General features: G+C 56.7%; 1 protein-coding gene across 4 annotated transcripts; it reads left to right on the forward strand.

The window, feature by feature from the left end:
• Nucleotides 1-4263: 4263 nt before the first annotated feature.
• On the forward strand, nucleotides 4264-20112 carry Zbtb7b (zinc finger and BTB domain containing 7B). Of its 4 annotated transcripts, none has more exons than XM_032897966.1 (4): nucleotides 4264-4504; nucleotides 4841-4941; nucleotides 16248-17419; nucleotides 17789-20112. In XM_032897966.1, exons 3-4 carry the CDS (start codon nucleotides 16254-16256, stop codon nucleotides 18252-18254), a joined length of 1632 nt encoding a protein of 543 aa, XP_032753857.1. In that variant the 5' UTR covers nucleotides 4264-4504; nucleotides 4841-4941; nucleotides 16248-16253; the 3' UTR covers nucleotides 18255-20112. The 4 variants fall into 4 exon arrangements, with proteins under 4 accessions (XP_032753857.1, XP_032753858.1, XP_032753859.1 ...); XM_032897967.1 differs by lacking the exon at nucleotides 4264-4504 and adding an exon at nucleotides 4643-4686; XM_032897968.1 differs by lacking the exon at nucleotides 4264-4504 and adding an exon at nucleotides 4654-4669.
• The last annotated feature ends 903 nt before the right edge of the window (nucleotides 20113-21015 follow it).

Raw genomic sequence — 21015 nt, forward strand, 5'->3', positions numbered from 1 at the left:
CTGTGTGCTCAGGGGGAAAAGTAAACTTCAAAAGTAGGCAGGCTTGAGTAAATGGTGAAACCTTATCTCGGAACCAAACAACAAACAAAACCCACACACACATACACACACAGAACAAAAGTAGGCAAGATAACATTAAAGGGAATTATATCACATTAATTTGAATAAACAGGTCCCAAAAAGGTGAAGTGATTCATCCCAAGGTCAGAAGGATAACACTCTAGTAGAACAGACACTCAGTGAGAGCTTTTCAGATCTCGACTTTAGGGCCTTTAGGGCCTGCCAGGCTGGTAGCACACACCTATTTCCCCTTCTATTCTCGGAGGTTTGAACCCAGGAGCTGGAGAATAGCATGGGCGATATAGTAAGACTCCTGTCCAGAAAAGAAAAGAAAAATCAAAACCAGGTTCCTCATTAACCTTCCTTCCTCTTCTGATAGGAATGGTTTAATTGAGCCAGGCGGTAGTGGGATAGCCTTTAATCCCAATATTCTTTAATCCCAGCATTCAGGGGGCAGAGAGACAGGCGGATCTCTGTGAGTTGGAGACCTATCTAGTCTACAAAGTGAGTTCCAGGACAGCTAGAGCTACACAGAGAAATCCTGTCTTGACAAACCAAAAAAGAGAGTTTAATGGCCCAGGAGGCAGAGGCATCCCTCCTAAGCTGCACCTGATTCCTGTCAGAGCTCCAAGATCACTGTGTCCTTTGCTCCTCGGATCAACTTAAAGTCTCATCTAAACACCTTTTGACTAGAATATAGTTTTCCTTACCAACGACTCTCCCATTTTCCTAGAAGAGAAAAGGAAATGCAGCAATGTCTCTCAATGCTCTCTCCCAAAAAGAGCTATCCAGGTCTTAAACACTCAAACTGTTGCTTCAGGAACTCATGTGTGGGATAGTGTGGGTAGAGAAGCAAGATAAGACAGAAAGGGGAGTTACTGCCTACCCCTGGCTCCTTGAAGCCCTCTAGCAGGCATAATCGGTAGGAGACTAGTTGGAGTTGAAAGGAGCTGACTAGACCAACAGGTGACCTTCAAGTATCACAGCAAAAGAAAAACCTATCCAAAATTTCTGTAGATTACATTCCAAGTAGAATCTGGGTACAATGTGAGAAAAGAGTTGGGGGTGGAGCACAAAGAGGTAAGAAAGAAATCACAGTAAAATGAGTCTGAGAGCCAAGGGGGACAGTCCCACATTTTCACAGTGGACAGAGGCAATCAGACACCAGGGGACAGACACCCCTAGGCACAAGGAACAACGCCCTCATTTGCATTTCATTTACGTATGAGTTATTTTCCCATCCCTAAGGAGAAGCCTTGGCCCCTTTTCTCCGTGGCTCTCAGACTCGAGCGTCTTTTCCCAGCCTCCTAAAATATATCCATTTGAATCAGTAGCTATCCACAGTTCCTTACCTATCTCTGAAGAACCGCTACCCTAAAACCCTTAACTGGGTTTAGGAGCCTTGCGCCACCTAGTGGCGAGTAGGAAGCAGGCTACGCGCAGAGGGGTTCTGTTTTGCCTGTCTGGGACGTGGAGTTTTGGAAAATGTTCCCCGGAGCTTCCTGAAGCTAAATTTACCTCCCCCGGCCCTGGGGGGCGCAGAGATCCCAGCGGCGATTAGCCCTGCGCATAGCGGGCTCCAGCCGAGAGGCCCAGAATAGGCGCGCAGTTATAAATAGTGCTACCCGCAGGTGTGGGGGGAGTCGGCGGGAGGGAGTACCCCTGGCAGCCACCGCCTCTTCAGGTGGGTTGGGCGGTCGCGGTAGGGGTTCTGGGGGGCGGCGGGAGGGAGGGGGCTGCGGTCTGAGCGCCCCCAGCGGTTTCCTGGGCGGCGGGTTTTTCGAGGGAAGCGGAGGCAGCCGCGGGAAAGGGGCGGGGGAGCAGCGATTAGGTGGGCGCCGGAGCAGACCGAGGCTCTGCTTTCAGCTCAGCGCCCCACCAGAAACAGGCCCCCAGACTCACTTTAGGACCCTGACATGGAAAGCCTCGCCTCCAGCCGCACACTTCCTCCAGGACTCTGCAAACTTGTAGCGGCTCCACAGCCACTCTCTGTGTACTTGGAGCAGCCAGCCTGTCCCCAGCTTTAGGTATAAAGTCCTTGCTGGGGCTTTTATCCTTCTCAGGGCAAACACCTCATTCTCGGGGAATTTATTCACCTACTTTCCTTGTACATTAAAGTCTAGAATCTAGAAAGTTGCCTGAAGATTTAAATCTGAATGTGAGGATAAGGGACGCTCACCAGGAAGCCCCTGTAAACCCCACACTTGCCTTCCAGTTCCAGCTCAGGTATATAGGGGGGATTGATATGGGGGTGAGGGGCGATGCCAGATTCCCAATAAGGGGACAGGGTCTCACCAGCACTTGGCCTCTGTCTCTGGTTTGGTAGTTACGACCTAAAATGGGGGGGGGGCAGTAGGCAGAAATTTCAAGTCGGTGTTTCCCCAATATGAAAGGAAACTATTTGTACCACAAGAAAAAGAAAAACATGGAATGGAAAAGAGCTCCTGAAGAACTAACAGTAGATTTCCAGGAGTACTGGAGAGTGATAATCCAGCCGCAGAAAGATCCGGGTTGTGTCTAGCCAGACTCAATTCCAGAGGCAGGGGTGACACAGCAGAGCAGTTCGTGTCTACGTCCCTAAACAGCTAGTGACAAGACCCTCGCACTTCTGGGCCCCTTTCCTACCTTCCCCCAAATCCTTTTCCTAGGTCTTGTACCCTTCTCGTGGAAACAGTTTCCCCTCTACTTAGGTGTCTAGCACTGCTGCCTTGCTTCGGTACGGCTTATTCCCTCCCTGGTCAGCGAAACCCTGACAGCAGAAGGAAGGGAAAAACCCTAGTCCAGACACTTCAAGCTCGGAATCCTTCCGACAGAAACAGTCTTGCGGGGCCGCTAAGAAAACCTGGAGCAAAGATCAGACTTGACCTAGAGCGTGCTGGTGTGGGGGGCGGGGGAAAGCGGGACAGAAACGATAGGAAAACCCGGACCGGATTGCTTGAGCCAGAGTTCCTCATGCTAGCCACTGGTCCCTATTGCCCCCCTAATTCTCCAGTGAGATAATGTCTGGGGTGGGGGGCTGTTTGGTTTGGCTTGAGCCCTCCGGGGCGTCTCACACTTTCCGCCCCTGGCTGAGGGGCAGAGCAGCGGCCTCGAGGCTGAGTCACGTCAGGGGGAGAAGGAGAAGGAGGGAGGACCGACTCCACCCCTCCCCCTGCTTGGGGATCCCGGGTCAGCCCGGGTGAGGGCCAGGGCCCCCCTGGCACCGCCCATTGTGGTCCAACAGGTTGAGCTGGTGTCCTGCGGAGCCACCTGCTGGAAAGGGAGGGAGGCCCCCTGCGGAGGGGGCTGGGAAAGAGAACAAGTCCGACCCGGTTCGGCCTAGCCAGCAGCAGCGAGCAGAACCTGGCCCTAGAGAGCAGGATCTGATTCCGTTTGAAACCAGTGGGAGGGACCCTTTTGGGGGTACATCGTCAGCCCAGTTGTAAGAGTCCCTCAGAGGCTACCATTCTCTGTTGGACGGGCACTTAAATACCGGTTCTTCCCAAATCCACTTAAGCAAACACCCTAAAACACCCAGGACTCTATCGTCACTTGGGGGTCTGAGTGAATCTGCGCCAAGACCCCTCCACTGTAGAGTCTCAGTTTCTCCAAAGTACCGGCGGGTTGAAGGCAGAGCGCCTGAGCCCGAGAGAGAGCGCACCTCCCCCTTCCCAGTCTCAGTCCCTCCCCTTTGAAAATGCCAAGGCAGCAACGGGCACTGGCTAGAGCGCAGAGGCTCCTTGCCCGGGGCACTGTTCCCTCCCCGCGGGGCGCCGTCACGCGTGGGGAGGGACACTGAGTGCCCGCAGCCTTAACTCCCCCGCTCCTTCTGAGGGGGAGGGATGGGCCAAGAAGCTGCAGCTCAATGTCTAGAGGCTTTCTCCCTTCCCTCCAGGGGCTCTGACCTGGTTAAAACCCCTCGGCGGGACCCCACTTTTTAAATTCTAGGTCTTCATCCCCAGCAGCGTATCCGTAACCTCTCCTACCCTTCCCTCCCCAGGTGGTGACCCCACAGAAGCCCCTCTTGAAGGAGAGGAAGTCCCTGAGGGGGTTGCTCCATTCCCTGGCCACTGCGGACACTGTCTTCGGCCTCCCTCCCCTTCTGGTTTCTGGCCAGCCCCAGGCTCCACCCCTCCCTGGATGAACCTTAGGCGCGTCCCACTTGGGATAGGCGGGTGTTCAGGCCAATGGGTGGGCAGGGCGGTGGCGTGCAGTGGGTGGAGCTGGGCAGCAGCAGAGGGCTGGACGGGGGTCGGAGGCGGAGCTCCAGTTAAGGTGGACTGGAGGAGATAGTAGTAGAAAGCAGAGAGGGAGAGGGATCGCGGCAGGTGAAGGGAGATTGAAGGAAAGAAGGGAAAGGAAAAGGGTGGGAAAGGCGTAGGGAGCGAAGCAAAAGCTCGGAGAAAGGGGGCGAAAAGAAGGGAGAGACCCACATGCTCCTTGCTGGAACTAGCTGTTGGAAGAGGTGGAAGTTTATGTCCTTATTGGGCGGAGGGAGGGGGTGCCTGGGGGGGGCGGATGAAAAACCAGGAAGTGACAGAGGGTGTTGCTAAGGGTGGGGGGGAGTTTGGGGGGTGGCAGGGGGGGGGAGGGAGGAGGGATGGGGGGAAAAGCAAGAGAGAGAGGACAGGTGAGACAGCAGGACAGGTGAGGCGGGCCCTGGGGGGGGCGAGTGGGAGCCAGGTGAATGTACGGCTCTCCGCGGCCAAGGGGGGGCGGGCAGCAGGAGGAGGCAAAGGGTGGCGGAGGAGGAGCCCCCCAGCAACGAGCAGCGAGCCACTGACCGCGGCCTTCTGACCAGGACCGGAGCAGGGCCCCAAGCCCCCCAGCCTGGCGGGGAACGCGGTTCTTCCTACACTCAGTGCCTCTGCAACACCAGCGAGCGGACCCGACGGCTGAGAGGTAAGTGAACCCCACTTTTGTCCCTTGGCACGGGGTCCACTAGACTCGAGCCTACTGCAGTGTCCTTCGTGCGTCCTGTGAGACCCCTGTACACACATACACACACACACACCAGATTTCAACCAGTCGCATTCCCTGTAGCTTTTCTGGGTCTTTGGAATTGGTTTTAACTTGGAGGAAAGGTAGAGAACTATGGCCTCCTCCCAACTCTGAGCGGAGGGTCTCCAGAAACTTTCTTTGCACTTCTAATATCAGACAGACTGTGAGCTACGGGATGGAGAGAGGGTAAGCTGCACTGAACTTCCCCCCAGTCGCCTTTGTGACTTTAGGGAGAGACCCCAGACTCGACCGAATGGGGGAATGGAAACCCTGACGGATTTTAACTAGGACAACGCGTGTCCCCACCCCCCCACCCAGCTCCGCGCCCCCCTGGCACGGTAGGCTGGACACAGGCCAGTGGCATGGCGGGTTGGGGGCGGCGGGAGGAACCGCGGCTTGGGGGAAAGTCACCGGCTGGACTATTCGGTTTCTTGCGCTTCCAGAGCCGCGTCGTCTCTCCAGTGGTAGTACGGCTCTGCCCCTCCCGCCCCGCAATCACATTCCCTTCTCTCAAGCCGCAGGCCCACCGCCACCTTTTCAAAGTCAGCTTTTGCTCTTACAACTCCTGTGCGCGGCTGGGTGATAAGAACTCGACCTACCAGCGGTCTTGCCGCCGGCGCCGGCGCACCTGCCCTAAGCAGAGTGGGGGTCGCTGTGTGGTAGAAACCTAGTGCGCACCGCGGGCTGAGGTTGGCCATTCAAAGGGGCGGGGGGCGCTCTTTCCATTCCCAGCTTTCTCTCCCCTCCTCCCACCCCACCCAAGTAAGAGAGCGACGTGTCCTGGCCAGAGCGGGGGGGTGTGTGGAGGGGGGGCAGCGTGGGCAGCGGGTTGTGCCCGGACACGTGCCTGCCCAGGCGCCCCGGCCCTGCTAGTGTTTGGAGAGAGGGCGGGTCCCCTGCCCCCCGCCCCGCACAACCCCCATGTATCAAAGGGCGGCTGAGACGTGGTGAGACCTCGGGGCGCCCTGGGGGGGCGGGGGATAAGGCGGGGAGCCTGGGTCCGGAGCAGGGGAGGGGCAGAGGCGCCGGTGCTAGCTGACCCACAGGAAACGAGCACTGCTGACCTAGTTTGGGACACCGGAAGTGGGTGCTGGGGAGAGGGGGAGACCGGCAAGCTGTCCTGGCTTCCGGGCCAGGTGGAGGGCGTTCTTGAATTGACCCCCGCCCGAATGCCTTGGAGACCCCTAGCTGCAGCTGAGAATGGGAATGAGTCAGCGCAGCTATTTCTCCTTCCCCCAACTTATTCCTAGAGGAGGGGACCGTTTATCAAGGGTTAGGGGGAGACAGATTGGGAAGTGAGGAGTTAAATAAACCAAGATAGGAACTCTCTGTTCCCTGGGGCTGTGTGTGTTTTGGTGGGGGGGCGCTAAGGCCTGGAGGATTATGGGTTGCGTTTTTGCTACCCCACACACACCAACTGGTTTGGTCACCCCTGTACCCTCCTGGCACTGTTTATGGAGCTGGCATAGAGTGGACATTAGATTGGGAGGAGATACTGGGCATAAGAAGTATTGTGCTAGGCAGGAGAAGGGCATATTTCTGACTTGGTTTGGATGGTAGTTAGTGTTCCTCCTTCGTGGTAACTGGGGAGAAGGACAGGGGGCTCCCCCTGGAGCAGCTGATGAAATAAGAAGAAATCTCTGCCAGTGCCTCCTGTCCCTGGCCCCCGGGACCCCAGCTCCCCCAGCGTGCCTGTTACATGGTTGCTGTAGGCACGCTGTTGCCTGCTGACACCCCCAGACACTGTCCCCCTCCCTTGGGTACCACCATCCCCAGCCTTGGGGTCAGGAAGGGGTTAATACCCTCCGAAAGGGGCTCTTGGGAAGAAAGCAAGCAGTGCCCACTAGGCTCAGGTGTCAAGGAGACAGGCCTGCTCTAATGGGGCCCTCTCACTACTACTCAGTCCAGGTGCTACAACCCCGGTGTCTGGGAGACAGGTGCTGTCCTCTTCCCCCTTCCCCATGGTGCCCCCTGGCACCCACCGCCCCCAGCTCCTCCTTGGCCTAGTGCCTGCCCCAGGAGGGCGCGGCGGGCAGCGGGGGCTGGGCTAACAATGCACCATCGGGCCCTTTGTGTGCTTGCACTTGGCACCCTGGGGAAGAGTGGGGGAGGGGACCCAGCAGGCATGGGGGGGTGGAGCACCTCTGGGGTGGGGACAGTGGAGGCTTGGGGAGAGAAGCTGAGAGTGAAAACAGGTGGGGAGGAAAGGGAAGTAGGTCAGATAGAGTGTTAGCCCCCCATTCCCAGCCAAGGCTAAGATGAATGGGATCCTGAATGGCATGGTGTTGGTACCTGAGGCCCAGCCCAAGAGTGGACATTTGGTGATCAGAACTTACTAGGCCAGCAGACTGCCCAGGTGGAGGAGGAAAGGCCCTCCTCTAGATGGCTGAGAGAGACCCAGTTCCTTTGGCCCAAGGCCAAAGACCTAAGCTGGGGAGTAAATGGGCTTCAGGCAGGGCACTGCCCTCTGATAGAAGCCTCTGGGCCTGCTTCAGGGCTTCCTGCCTCCAGCCTGCTTGGCTCTCTGACCTTCCTGAGAGTTAAGACAGCCTTGCCACCAGGCCTTGGGGCTTGTGCCTGTTTTGGCCTAGGGCTAAAAAGGAGGGTGGGGGAGGAAGGTGGAGACAGGCAGATGGATAGGACCCTGGCATGGGGTGTGCCTGCTCTGTCTGTCCTCTTCCCCCTCCTGCTGCTGAGTAAACTCGTGAGTAAACTTGACGTTTTGCCCGGACAGTTTGAAGTTGCCTTGCTGCCCCCCCACCCCCTCCAGTCCTGCCAACCCACAAGTGGCCAGGTGCCAATGCGGGCCTGGGGGAATGAGGAGAAGGGATAGAATGACTGATCCCATCAAGAACCAGAGGGTCAAGAAAGACCCCATTCCCACCACCACTAGCCAAGCTAATGCCTGGACAATAACCTTGTAGCCTGTCAGCATTTGTCCCAGAATTTAAGGAACCCCAGAAAAAGTGTTCTCAAAGTAGGTCTGTTACCCATTTCTGACCTCCATCCCCACCAGGGAAAGACACCCAGCCACCATCTGGCTCTCTGAGGTGCCATATCTTTTATGTTCACAGGCTGCTAGTCCAGGTACCTTTAGTAAATGCCTCAGTGAGGCCAAAAAAGGTTTCCTTCTTTCTGGCCCACAGCCTGGGATGGGTAGGAAGCAGAGTGACACAGGGACCCTTTAGCTGTTTCTGCCCTGCTCTTGCTTGGCTTCACACCTGGATCTAACCCCATACATGCCTCCCTCCGCTGTGCTCACCATCAGACTGAGCCCTTCCTTGCCCCAAACTCTTCCTCTGCCTTTTAGCCTTCCTAGTACCTCAGAGGTTCCTGACCTGCAAACACCTATACCACATCCAGACTTTGAGGGGACCCTTGGCAAAAGAGGTTTGATGGCAAACAAATGGAGCTAGTCACACACACACACACACACACACACACACACACACACACACACACACACACACAAATTGGTTAGCACTTAGCATCACTAATTCTTCCTAAACCTTTGCAGGTCACCAGAATGGTAGGAGAAATGCCTTCCCAGTCTCTGCCACACCTCAGAGTGGGGCTCCCCCAAGACCTTGCTTTCGACTTCATGTCTCTGGCTTTAGTTTCCTTCCTGTTTCCACTCCCCCCCCCAGCTCCTCCCCAACCATATACCCCTTTCAACAGACATCCTCTCCTCCTTCCTTCCTCCTTTCTTTCCTCTTTGCCTGGAGTAAAGGGGTCTTCTCTCTCCATCATGGACCTACTAACCTGTCTTACTTTTCTTAGTGTTCAACTTAAAGAGGTCTGTGACCATTCTTTCTCTAACCTACCAGCTAAGCTCTTGGAAAGAGAACCCAGAGCTTCTTAAGGGAACTACAACTCCCAGAGCACATGCAAAGCAGTTGTGGTGCACACTGGGAGTTGTAGTCCTTGAGCTCTCGGTTTGACCGAGTCTAAGAGTGTTCTGGGTAAGGGTAAAAGTCAGTACTGGAGTGGGTTGCAACATAGAGACCCTCTATTCTCCTTACTGTGTTCTTGTTACTGCATTCCCACATGACACCATGTATTGATATCCATCTCTCATTGCTGAGACATACTACCCATCCTCACCTTAGGATGAGCCCCACCCAAGAGATGCCCACACCCTGCCCTGATGCCCCTGGCAGGGGAAATGAGGGGCCCCATGAACTCCTTCCCTGCCCCCTGCCCTCCAGGCTAGTTCCCTCCCTTTATGGGGATCAAAGGGCAAGGAGCAGCCCCACCCTACTCCCTCACAGGCTATAGGCATTAGACTAGAGATCTTAGGAATCGCAGGGACTTTGGTGCCCAAGCATTTGTAAGGGGATTGCTGGGAGCTTGGCACCTGGTGACAGGAGAGACTGGTCCCCACCTTGGGGCGTGGATCCTTCAGTAACTGCTCATAGGCCTAGCCATTCTCTGTATCAGTCCTAGGCAATATGCTTCCTCTTAAGGAGGTGGCTTAAGGACAGGGGCTTGGGGCTTATCTATAGGACCTCAGGGGCCCGGGCCCGCCTGCCTGGCACCAGGGCACAGAAATGACCCTCCCCCACCCCAGGCCCACAGTTGGCATAGGGCACTGCGAGCAGGGGGTAGGAGGGAGAGGCGGGCAGGACTGCCAGCATCCTGGTGGGTAGCTGCCAGCCAGGCCGGGAGCCGGTGAGGAGCAGCAGGCCAGCGGCACCAAGCCAGCAGCTGTTGGGGGTAGCAGGGAGGGGGTATCTTCAGGGACATTTCTGCCATTCTCTCTAAGCCCAGCAGGATGGCCTACTGCTTAGAGGATATTGGGGTACCTTTCATTCCAAGAATAAGAAATCCCAGGAGTTTCATGACATTTGGTGGCCCACCCAGTTCATCTCAGAGCTTTCCTGAGTTGCCCCCTGAGGCCCAGGCGGGTCCCACCCAACCAGCCAGGGTAGCAGTAGCTTGCGCAAGGGGTGGGGCGAGGAGCTTCCCAGCAGATGCCCCCTCCCAGCTCCTTCCTCTTTCGGTGCCTACAGCTCCCCCAATATGTCTACCCCTCCTTGGCCAGCTCTGTCCCCCTGGTCACTGGGGTCTGGCATGAGTGCTGCCCCCTGGCCTGGTTGGCAGGGCTGGCGCCCTGGCGAGGAACTGTGGTATGTGAGTGGGTTTGGGGTGAGGCTATGAGGAGGGCGGGTGCCGCCTTGCCCAGCCCCTGAGGGCCCCAGCCTGGTACAAGGTGAAGAGAATCCGGACAGCTCCCAGAACGGGGCCAGAGCTTACTTGGGTCTGAGGGGGTCTCTTTATGTTCCCCTAATCCCACATACCCTGAGGGGCTGGGACCTAGGCACCTGTCACCCCTGGCACTGACTGTCCAGAGTTCCCCTCCTCCCAATTTGGCCAAGGCTATCTTCTGTCCCCTCCCCTCCCTTCTTCCTTCTCCTGGTCCCACCTCCAACAACCTCTCCCATCGCTCCTCCTCACCTCTGTCCTCCTGGACTGGGCCGCCTACCTTTCCTACCCTCACCTTTTTCCCCTTTTAGGACTGAGTAAGGACAGGCGGGGGTGGGGACAGCTGGGGCTTTGGGCACTGCAGGCAGAGACTCTGGGGCCCTCTCCCACGCTGCCAGTCCTTTTGTAACCCCTCCCTCCAAGCAGGGGGGAGGGGGGCAGCACCAAGAGGGTTAAGGCTGTAGGGGGAGGGGCTGGGCCAGGTCGTGGGCGGCCCCTTTGAAGGAGGGAGCTGGAGTGGGGAACAGTTACCCTACCCCCCCCCCAAGTTATCCCTCCTCCACCCCTCCCAACGTGCTGCCCCCAGGGGCCAGGAGGAGTTGCCGGCAAGGCCCCTCAGCGTTCAGGTGAGTAGGCCCAGCTCTGGCTCAGGAGGTCAGGCCCCAGGGGAGGCTCGGAGGCCTAGAATTGGCCAAGGGTTAGAGAAGTACTGAAAAACAGGCTAGGAAGAGGGTGCCCAGATTTCACTGGAGGTTTTAGGGAACAGAGGAGCTGAGGTGCTGGAGTGTGGGGCGGCCTTCAGAGTCTAAGGGATCCAAGAGGACAGAAGGCAGAAGGGTCCTACGGAAGCTGTGCTTGCTGGGCCCGGCCAGGAGGTTGGACAGGCTGGCAGGGAGCTGGGCTCCGGGGACCCGGATGGGGTGTCTTCTGGGGCTTGGGGGGGCTCAGGTTTCTGCCTGCGGCTAAGCGGGTGTGGGGTTACCAGCCAGCTTGGCTACCCAGCCAAAGACATGACTGGGGGGAGGGGGATACAAGGTAGACCCTGGCACTTTGTGCAGTCTCCTTAGCCCTAAGGAGAGCTGGTACTGCCCAGTCAGACTGCTGGGAACCCTGCTGACCAGGGCCTGTCCAAGCAAATAGTTACCTGGCTCCGGGTGGGCACTCTAGGGAAAGTCCAGCAGCTTCAGGGCTGGAAACTCTGACGGGCAGAGAGGCACTCACTATCCCCCTTACCCCACATCCGCTCTCTCTGCACACCCCATTTCTGCCCCCTCTTTTCTCCAAGCGGCTCCCAAGTTTTGGTCCTCTGCTTCCTCCAAAAAAGCAGGTATGGGTCCCCGAAACCCAGCCATCTCTTCATAAGACCAGGCCTTGCAGAACAAGCCCTGGTCTTGATTCAGTTCCTCTGACCTCTTCTCCACGGCGGCGGCGTGGAGGGATGCTTGGAGCATGGTAAATGTTGGGGCTTAGGAGATGCTTCGGTGAGGGAAGTAATGGGAAGAGGGAGAGAAACCCTGTGTGGTGGCAATGCTTCCTAGTAGAAGTCCCAGGGACAGGCACGGTGGAGAGGTCCTATGGTGGAGAGCTGGCAGGGCTAAGGAAGGGAACCAAGGTTCAATCTTGTGCTGGGAAGACAAGGCCCACAGAAGGTAGGAAAGAGTTAGAAAGAAGAAGAGAAGTCCAAGCAAAAGCCCAAAAGTAAGGGGCAGCTGATAAGGTAGGATTCCCAGAGGAGGTGAGATGAGGCTGGAAAAGCGGTGCCCCATTCCTTTCTCCGCCATCTTTATCTTGTTCCATTCTCCTTGATGGGCTATAAAGAGCTGTGTGTTAGAGTTGATGTTACAGAAAGAAAATACAGAGGAGCAGCTGTGGTGTCCCTCAGTCTAGAGCCCCTGCACCAGGATGGGGGACTTGGTGGGAGCTTAACCCCCACGGCACCGGGAAGCAGCCGGCTCCCCTCGCCTCCTTCCCCCTTCGTGGCTTGCGGTCTCTCTTCCCCGCCTCGGCCCCCAGGAAGTGTGAGTGCTGGGGGTGGTGAGGTTAGGAGGGGGGAAGCGTCACATGGGGGATGGGGAAGGCTTGTAGAAGTTTAGAGGGGCTGGAGGGGACAGCTCCGTAAGTGTCTTAGGCATCCCTGCGCCCAGGACCTGTCTTTTGGCCCCCTCTGTGGAGACTCTCCCAATCCTCTAGTGACATGTGGCTTGGCCACCTCACCTGCCTGAAGCTGGACAGTTCAGATAACTGTGGTTCTCTGGCCCCAGAAGTCTTGAGAGAGGATGGAGGGAACCATGGGCTAAGGATTCCTGGGTCCCTGAGGACTTTGGATTGGCTGTCCAATTTCCCTGGCCTTCTGGTCCAGCCACAGGCCAGAGCCCCAGCTTCGTGCAAACTGGGTTCCAAAAAAACAGGAAGAGAACCTGAGGCTGGAGCTGGGGTGGGGGGTGGGGGCAGAAAGGAGAAAGAAGGGGGAGGGGTGACCAGCCCAGGCACCAGGAGCACTGGGCAGTGCCTTGGGTCTCAGTCATCCCTAGCAGGAAGGTGTTTCAACCTGGCACTTGCCCTCTCGGCCTCCAAGCTACTGCTCCAGAAAAAGCTGGGCCAGGCACCACTCTGGCTCCCTGGCAGAGCTGGGAGAAGGGGCCTTGGAATGGGCGGAGGGGGTGCTCTGTGCACCCACATCTATTTTCTATGCCACTAATCCTGCTTCTGCTGGCTGCCCCCCACACTAAGCCTCAGTCCCTAATCCCCAAGGTGGGGAGAAGGGGGGCCAGCTTTACTCAGCTGCCCCATTCAGGGCCTCCTATGCCTGCCCTTCAGCTGGCTCAGGCCAGCAGGGTTGGCTCTCGAGCCCCTCAGCCCTAGTGTGGAAGCTGCCTAAGGTCAGCACCTGGAAGGTCCTTGTTGCCTTTGTCTCTCTAAGTCAGCCTGTGCCTCCACCTCTTGGTGGTTTGATGGTGGACACCGTCTGGCAGGTGCCTTTAGGTACCGGGGTAGGTGATCATGATCAGGACTCTCAACCATAGTCAACCCGAGTTTTCCCCGACCAAAAGATGGTGCAGGCTTGACACAGGGCCCGGTTTCAAGAAAGCTGCCCACTGGCTTGGCCGGTCTAGCCGGCCTGACAATGAGGGGAGCCTGGGGGGGTGGTGTCGAGAAAGAGGGGAGTGATGGGGCGGGGCCCCCAGTTCTTTCCCCTACCAGGCAAACAGACCAAACAGACCTTGCCTGGTTCCCTGGCATAGCTGCCCCCCCAACTACCACACACACCCATGCCCACAAGGTCTTAGCAAGAGGGGGCATGCCAGGCTGGGTGGGGATGGGCTGCCTACATGGGGCGTCAGGGGACTGGGCCCTCTGGGATACAGATGTGGGAAGGGTGCCCAAGGTGGGGTGGGCATACTGGCACCAGTGCCCCACCCTGGCAGAAAGAAGGGGAGGCCTCCACCCCACCAACTCCTCCCATATGATAGGGCTAGGAGTGCCCCCTTGGCCTGGTTGGCACTATCGTAGTTCCAGGTGGCACCTCAGTCGTATAGGTGCCAGGACTAGGGGATTTCCCAGAACACCCTCTCCTGTCCTGTCTGCCATCTGCGTCTCTAGTCCTTCCTCGATACCTTGTGGCCATGGGCATTGGATTTGGGCCGAAGGAGTTAAAACACCCACCCTTGCCCAAGCCCTGTGTGAGCTGGTAGTGAACTACTCTGGGCCTGTGACCTGACAGCAAGATCAGCCAATTGGTACAGTACACCTGCCGAACCAAGTTGCCACAGAGATCAGCCCTGGGCTGGGAGAAAGGAGGCAGGTTTACCAACGGGAATGGGTGGGATAGGTAGGAAAGGAGGGTGAGGCATGTGCCTCCGGGTACCCAGCTCCCAGCCAATGGGTAACAAGGATAGCTACCCTTTAGGATGAACATACACTTGGACCCTGGAGGGTGCCCACTGCTGCTCACCTGATTTTTACTTGTTCTTAAGTTCTGGGGCTATTTGCCTCTTGTACCGTATGTAAAGTACTGGGAGAGGAGCAGACTCCCAGACTGCTCCCCTCCTCCCCCCGGGGAGGGAAGTGGTTTGGGAAGTTAAAGTGGGAACAGGTGAACTATGTGAGGATTCCCAGGTGTAGCTTCCAGACAAGTGGATAGCATTCACTCAGTGTTCCTCCCATGCAGGCGCTCTGGCTTTGTAGGGAAGGTGGCCAGCAGGTAGGTCACTGTGACAGTGTTGTGTTCTACAGAGGAATATGTGCTCCTGACTTACACCCCTGTCCCCCAAAACGCTTTCCCATAGATGGCCAGGGTTAGTCAGCCGGACTTACCTAAGGATCGTCTGACTAGCCTTTCTTACTGCAGTTGAGGAGGAATAGGCCTCTGAAAGGAAATGACTTGTCCAAGGTCAAGCAGGTCCCTAGTAACCTGGCCCCCTCAGGGTACATTCAGGGAGGGAAGAAGCAGCCTTGTCTCCTAGTAGTTTTCTCAGCTGAGGCCATGTGTGCACTGGAATCTGCCCTGAGGCCAGAATACTGACTGAGCCCCTACTGTGTGTGTGTGTTAGGTATCATACCACACCTGGCCTGATTTACCCCTCGCCACAACCCCTGCAGTCAGCTGGAATTACCCAGTATTACAGATGAGGAAAGAGGCTCAGAGATAAAATCACTTGCTTAAGATCATGAAGCTAAGAATTCAAACTCAAGCCTGGCTGACTCCAGAGCCCAGAGCTATTCCAGTCTCTTAGTAGCTCTAGACAGAGCGTCAGGACTGACGGCCGGGACTGACGGCCGGGACTGAGGGCTCCGGCCGAGCCTTTGCAGCTCCGCTTCCCAGCCCCGGGTTTGTTTCTGTGGTTTGTTTTTGCTTTGGGTTTGGGGGTGGTTGGTTAGTTTGTTGGCTGTTTTTGTTTTTTGTTTGTTTGACATGGCCCTGGTTGTCCTGGGATTAACTATGTAGACCAAACTGACCTTGAACTCCGAGATCCGCGTGCCTCTGCCTCTGCCTCACAAGTGCTGGGCCCTGCAGGGAGACAATCTAAGGTAGACTATCTGTGGCCTCTGGAGAGGAGAGGCTCCCCTGGAATGGAGAGGGGAGGAGGAGAGGGAGGGAGAGAGGGGGGAGGAGGATAGTTTAAGTGGGGAGGGGAGGGGTGGGACTTAGTTTTTTTGACAGTGATGCTTATCTGTGGGGGTGCAGGAAGTACCTGCCCAATGACACCCCAGCATAGGGTAGCTGTTCCTTGGCCCACGAGGGAGGGAGGATGTGGGGAGCGGGGATCTTGAAGGAAAGGTTAACTTTTGGTGGCAGGGGGAATGTAGCCTAGGGAGGGGCACGAGGGGGAAGAGGATGGCTCCTTTCATTTGTTGGGTGTACTCTACTTGTGACAAAACCCAACCAGGCCTGACCTCTCCCGAAGCTACGGGGAGGCTCCAGCACACTCCATTGTTCATTTTTCAGACGCCAAGCATGGGTCCTTTAGTCAGTTTTTCTTGAAACCTAGGACTTTTTTTTTTTGTTCTTTTTTTTTTTCGGAGCTGGGGACCGAACCCAGGGCCTTGCGCTTGCTAGGCAAGCGCTCTACCACTGAGCCAAATCCCCAACCCCCAGTGCTTCTTCTAAAGGGATGAGGGAATGGGGACGGGGAGACGGAAGTCTGTCCAGAGAGCTACAGGAAGGCAGGACTGCAGAAGCAGGCTAGAGCAGTGTGAGACTCAGGAAGGTGGTCTGGGTCTGCTGACTCGAAGTGACCCTGCTCACCGGGCACTTTACCTGGACAGCCAGCTGCTTCATCTGTCCGGACCGCAGTTTCCTTGTGCATGACATGGAAGGTAGTCACATTGGGGAGGGTACGGGATGCTGACAAGCACGGGATGCTGACAAGCATTTAGAAAAGTATCCAGAAGCATGTGGCCCTCCTTCAGTAAGTGTTAGCCAACCCTAGAAGGGGTTCCCAGCCCCTATCCCCCATACCAAGATAAGTACTCTTAACCTCATCCTCTATTTGATCCTGCAGGAGAAGATGGGGAGCCCTGAGGATGACCTGATTGGAATTCCATTCCCAGACCACAGCAGTGAGCTTCTGAGCTGCCTGAATGAGCAGCGCCAGCTGGGCCATCTGTGTGACCTCACCATCAGGACGCAGGGTCTTGAGTACCGAACCCACAGGGCTGTGCTGGCTGCCTGTAGCCACTACTTCAAGAAGCTCTTTACGGAGGGGGGAGGGGGGACTGTTATGGGAACAGGGGGTGGTGGGACAGCTGCTGGAGGAGCAGGGGCCGGTGTGTGTGAGCTGGACTTTGTAGGGCCAGAGGCCCTTGGTGCCCTGCTCGAGTTTGCCTACACAGCCACACTGACCACCAGCAGCGCCAATATGCCGGCTGTACTCCAAGCTGCTCGGCTACTGGAAATCCCATGTGTCATCGCTGCTTGCATGGAGATTCTACAAGGCAGTGGGCTAGAAGCCCCCAGCCCAGATGAGGATGACTGTGAGCGAGCCCGACAGTACCTGGAGGCTTTTGCCACTGCCACTACCACAGCCTCAACCTCAGGAATGCCCAATGGTGAAGACAGCCCTCCACAGGTGCCCCTCCTACCACCGCCACCGCCGCCACCTCGACCTGTTGCCCGCCGCAGCCGCAAACCCCGAAAAGCTTTTCTTCAAACCAAAGGGGCCCGAGCGAACCATCTGGTCCCCGAGGCCCCCACAGTACTCACCCATCCCTTGGCCTACGAAGAAGAAGAGATGGTTGGTAGAGTGGGCAACAGTGGGGGCAGTGGGCTTGGAGACAACTATAGTCCTCCCGCAGGTGCCGCCTCACCTGCCGAGGGGCCCCTGAACTATGAAGTCTTTGAAGGTGAGGAAGAGGAGGAGGAGCTGGTATATCCCCCAGCCTATGGGCTAGCACAGAGCAATGAGCCCTCACTATCACCAGAGGAGCTGGGCTCAGATGAGGACCCCATCGATCCTGACCTGATGGCTTACCTAAGTTCGCTGCACCAGGACGCCCTGGCACCGGGCCTGGATGGCCAAGACAAGCTGGTGCGTAAACGCCGTTCACAGATGCCCCAAGAGTGCCCGGTCTGTCACAAGATAATCCATGGGGCAGGCAAACTGCCTCGACACATGAGGACCCATACTGGTGAGAAGCCCTTTGCCTGTGAGGTCTGCGGCGTCCGCTTTACCAGGTGAGCACCCGGTGGGTGGCCCAGAATGGGCTGAGGGTGGCTATGAGACCTGAGTGAAGGCAGACGATTCTAGTGGGGGCCAGCTCTCTGGTGGCTTCCTAGAACGAGGTGGGAGGCCAAAAGAGACAAGCAAGGCAAGCAAGGGCACGATTGGGAATGGACTAGTGCCCAAGAAGATTGAACTGGAAGCAGAGGAGCTCATGGTGCCGGGGCCCATTGAGCTAAGGGCCAATCAAAAAGGGTCTCCTGGGGTAGAGGGGGGAAACAACAGCGAGGAACCAGTGGGTCAAGGCATGGGGGTGTGGCTAGGATGGGCTGGGGATCCTGTCCCGCATTCTGAATGTCTACCCTTTGCCCTGCTTGTACTAGGAATGACAAGCTGAAGATCCACATGCGGAAGCACACAGGAGAACGTCCTTACTCGTGCCCACACTGCCCAGCCCGCTTCCTGCATAGCTACGACCTCAAGAACCACATGCATCTGCACACTGGGGACCGGCCCTATGAGTGCCACCTGTGCCACAAGGCTTTCGCCAAGGAGGACCACCTGCAGCGCCATCTCAAGGGTCAGAACTGCCTGGAGGTGCGTACCCGAAGGCGCCGCAAGGATGATGCACCGCCTCACTACCCACCGCCCTCCACCACCACCTCATCCCCTGCCGGCCTTGACCTCTCCAACGGCCACCTGGACACCTTCCGCCTCTCTTTGGCTCGATTCTGGGAGCAGTCGGCCACCACGGGACCCCCAGTCACTACACAAGGGCCCCCCGAGGAAGAGGAGGAGGAAGGGACACCTACCACACCACAGGCCGAAAGTGCCATGGAGTCCTCTTAAAAAGAGAGATGAATGGCCAGGCTGGGACAGCACAAGGCCTGGGACACCATGCCAAGCAGTGGGGAGCACATAAAACAAGTGGTATTGGGGTCAGGGATGCTGAACCTTGTTGGCATCAAAGTCAAGGCCCTTCCCCCAGAGCTTTCATTCCAGTTCCAAGCTGAGGTTTTTGGGGCACAAGCTCTCTTGATTGGGGTAATCACCCAAGGAGTTAAACATGAAATATATGTATGTGTGTGTATATATATATATTATATATATGTATGTGTGTGCGTCACACACACATTCTGCACATATATATATATATATACACACACACACACACACACAGTAAAGGTGGAGTCCCTGCCCCCAGCCACTACTGGGGAATTGAAGCAATAATCTATCTCTGATTTGTGGGGTCCCACTTCGGCTATGCGGGTTTCTAGGAGGCTGGGGCTTGGGACCAAAGCCTTGCCCTACTCCCATGCCCCCTGGGTTTTGGCTGTGTGAGGGGGTGGACTGCCCCTCCCTTCCGAGACCCCTCCTTCCTGGTTTCTGTTCCTTTTTCCTGGCCGTAAATTATGCAAAGGGGGGTGGCAAAGGAAGGGTATGAGGGGGAAACAAGGTGGAGGCTTGAAAGACTAGGGTGGCGGGGGACTGGGCCTGTAAGGACGGAGCCATCCCAGTCCCCCTCCACCCAGTTCCAACGCTGAGTCATGGGGTCCTGGAGAAGAGGGCAGGGTGGCCTGATTGGCTCGCCCGCCCCTGGGGGTAGCAGAAGGGCTCCGCCCAGCTAAGGGAGCTCTCCACCTCTCCCCTCCCGCGTCCTGGGGCAGGGAATGTCTTGTTCCTGGCGCTCCCTCCCTGGGGCCAGAGGGCAGGGCGGGCCGGGCGTCTTACCCTCTTCTCCTCCCTACCTCCCCGCCCAGGTGCAAGCCGGAGCCGCCTCTGCTGCTTGCTGCCCCTGACTCACGCCGCCCCCGGGCTGGCGGGCGCTGGGTGTGGGATGGGGTGAGGGGTTGAGGTAGCCTTGTGGGGAGCGGGCACGCTAGCGCCATCTGGTGGCCATGCCCTGTAAGGGCGAGCGCCCCCCAGCGATCACTTTCAGTGAGCTAGCGTCACACTCAGCCATCCTGGCCTGTGAGCGGGTGCCCCCTTGCCAACACAGTGGCTAGGCAACTCACTTGCCCCTGGGAAAAGTGCGCTGCAGAGCAGACCTAGGGGAAAGGGAACCTTTCCTCAGACCTTGCCTGGCACTCTTAGGACTGAGTCCACCCCCGTTCTGTACATAGCCTCTTCTGATGGTCTTATTGAAATCCAATTTCACATTTTTAACTATCAATTTTCCCCGGGGTGGGGAAGAATCTTCACCTCACCCCTTCCTTGCTGGGTGCTGGACCCCCATTGCGGCCTGGGCTCTGCCTTGCACTATTTAACCCTTTGGCCTGGTGGCCCTTCCCCCTCCTGGAAAGGGGCAGGTTCAGGGGCCCGGTGCTCTCCTCTCCCCATGCACCTCCATGCCCATTTGCACAGCTGCCCAGGTACCCCCAACAGTGGGGAGGGGTCACACAGGGAGGGGTGGCGGGACCAGTCCCTGTATCTATTTAAAAAGTGATGTAATATATTAGGAGGGAGGTCAGGTGCCCTGGGCCTCATCTTAGCATTTCAGGTGATAGGGGAGCCCGCGGCTGGAGAAACCTGGGGCTAAGTCCCAGAGAGTGGGGACAGTGGCCTCCACTCTCTCTCCTTGTGGCTTTCCCACTCAGTGCCTTAGTGGGGGAAAGCATTCCCCCTCCCATTCCCTTCACCTACCCCTGCCCCCTCCCCCTGCCTCGGGTGTAAGTGACAGGAAGAAATAATAATAATTTAAGATTCATGTGTGTCCACTTTTGCTTCCTTTATTCGGGGGTAAGTGGGAGGGATCCGGAGGGTCTGGGGCTGGAGAGGGGCGACTTTGGGGATAGTGGATTTCTGGAGTGGTTTCTGGGGGATAGGGGGGACCTCAAAAAACTTGATCTTCCGGGAGATGCTGTGGATGCTTCCTTTGAGTTTATGTCTTCGTCCTGGTCACTGGGAGGAGAGGAAGGACCAGTGAGCTCAAAACCTAACCTTACCATTGTTCCGCTCAGGCCCTAGCAACTGCCCTCCTGGCATCTACCCCTGTTCTTCCTTTCTGCCTCCGTTTTTGTTTGTTTCTGTTTTTTTTTGAGACAGGGTTTCTCTGTGTAGCCCTGTCCCTGTAGACCAGGTCTTGAATTCTGAGATCCACCTGCCTCTGCCCACCAGTGCTCTTAATGAGAACACAGCAGATGGAATATCCACCCTCCAACCCAGCCAGACTTCAACTCTCAAACTTGTGGCTACCGTATTTGCAAGGGAAAACAATGGAATCAGCCTTTAGAAAGCCAAGATAGGACAGTCTCTACATATTTCTTTTTTTTTTTTTTCTTTTTTTCTTTTTTTCGGAGCTGGGGACCGAACCCAGGGCCTTGAGCTCGCTAGGCAAGCGCTCTACCGCTGAGCTAAATCCCCAACCCCCTACATATTTCAAACCAACCTGGCCTACAATACTGAGACCCGGTCACCAAAGGAAAACAAACAAAAAAACCCTGACCAAGAACAAAGGCTTCACTTATCTGCCCTTCACTCCACCTGGAAATCCCTCAGCCTCCCAAGGCCAGCTTCTTTGCACACTCTTCCCCACGGCAGTCATTTCGTCCTCTACCACCCACTCTGAAAACCGTACGCCACTCCCAGCCACCTCTCTGGTTTCAGCAGG

This window comes from Rattus rattus, chromosome 3 (assembly GCF_011064425.1).
Source record: "Rattus rattus isolate New Zealand chromosome 3, Rrattus_CSIRO_v1, whole genome shotgun sequence".
NCBI classification, from domain to species: Eukaryota; Metazoa; Chordata; class Mammalia; order Rodentia; family Muridae; genus Rattus; species Rattus rattus.

Excerpts from the sequence above, each read along its gene's own strand:
- Zbtb7b (XM_032897966.1), top strand. The coding sequence starts at position 16,254 with ATGGGGAGCCCTGAGGATGACCTGATTGGAATTCCATTCCCAGACCAC. Across the intron at positions 17,420-17,788 it reads TGCGGCGTCCGCTTTACCAG|GAATGACAAGCTGAAGATCC; the intron begins GTGAGCACCCGG and ends TGCTTGTACTAG.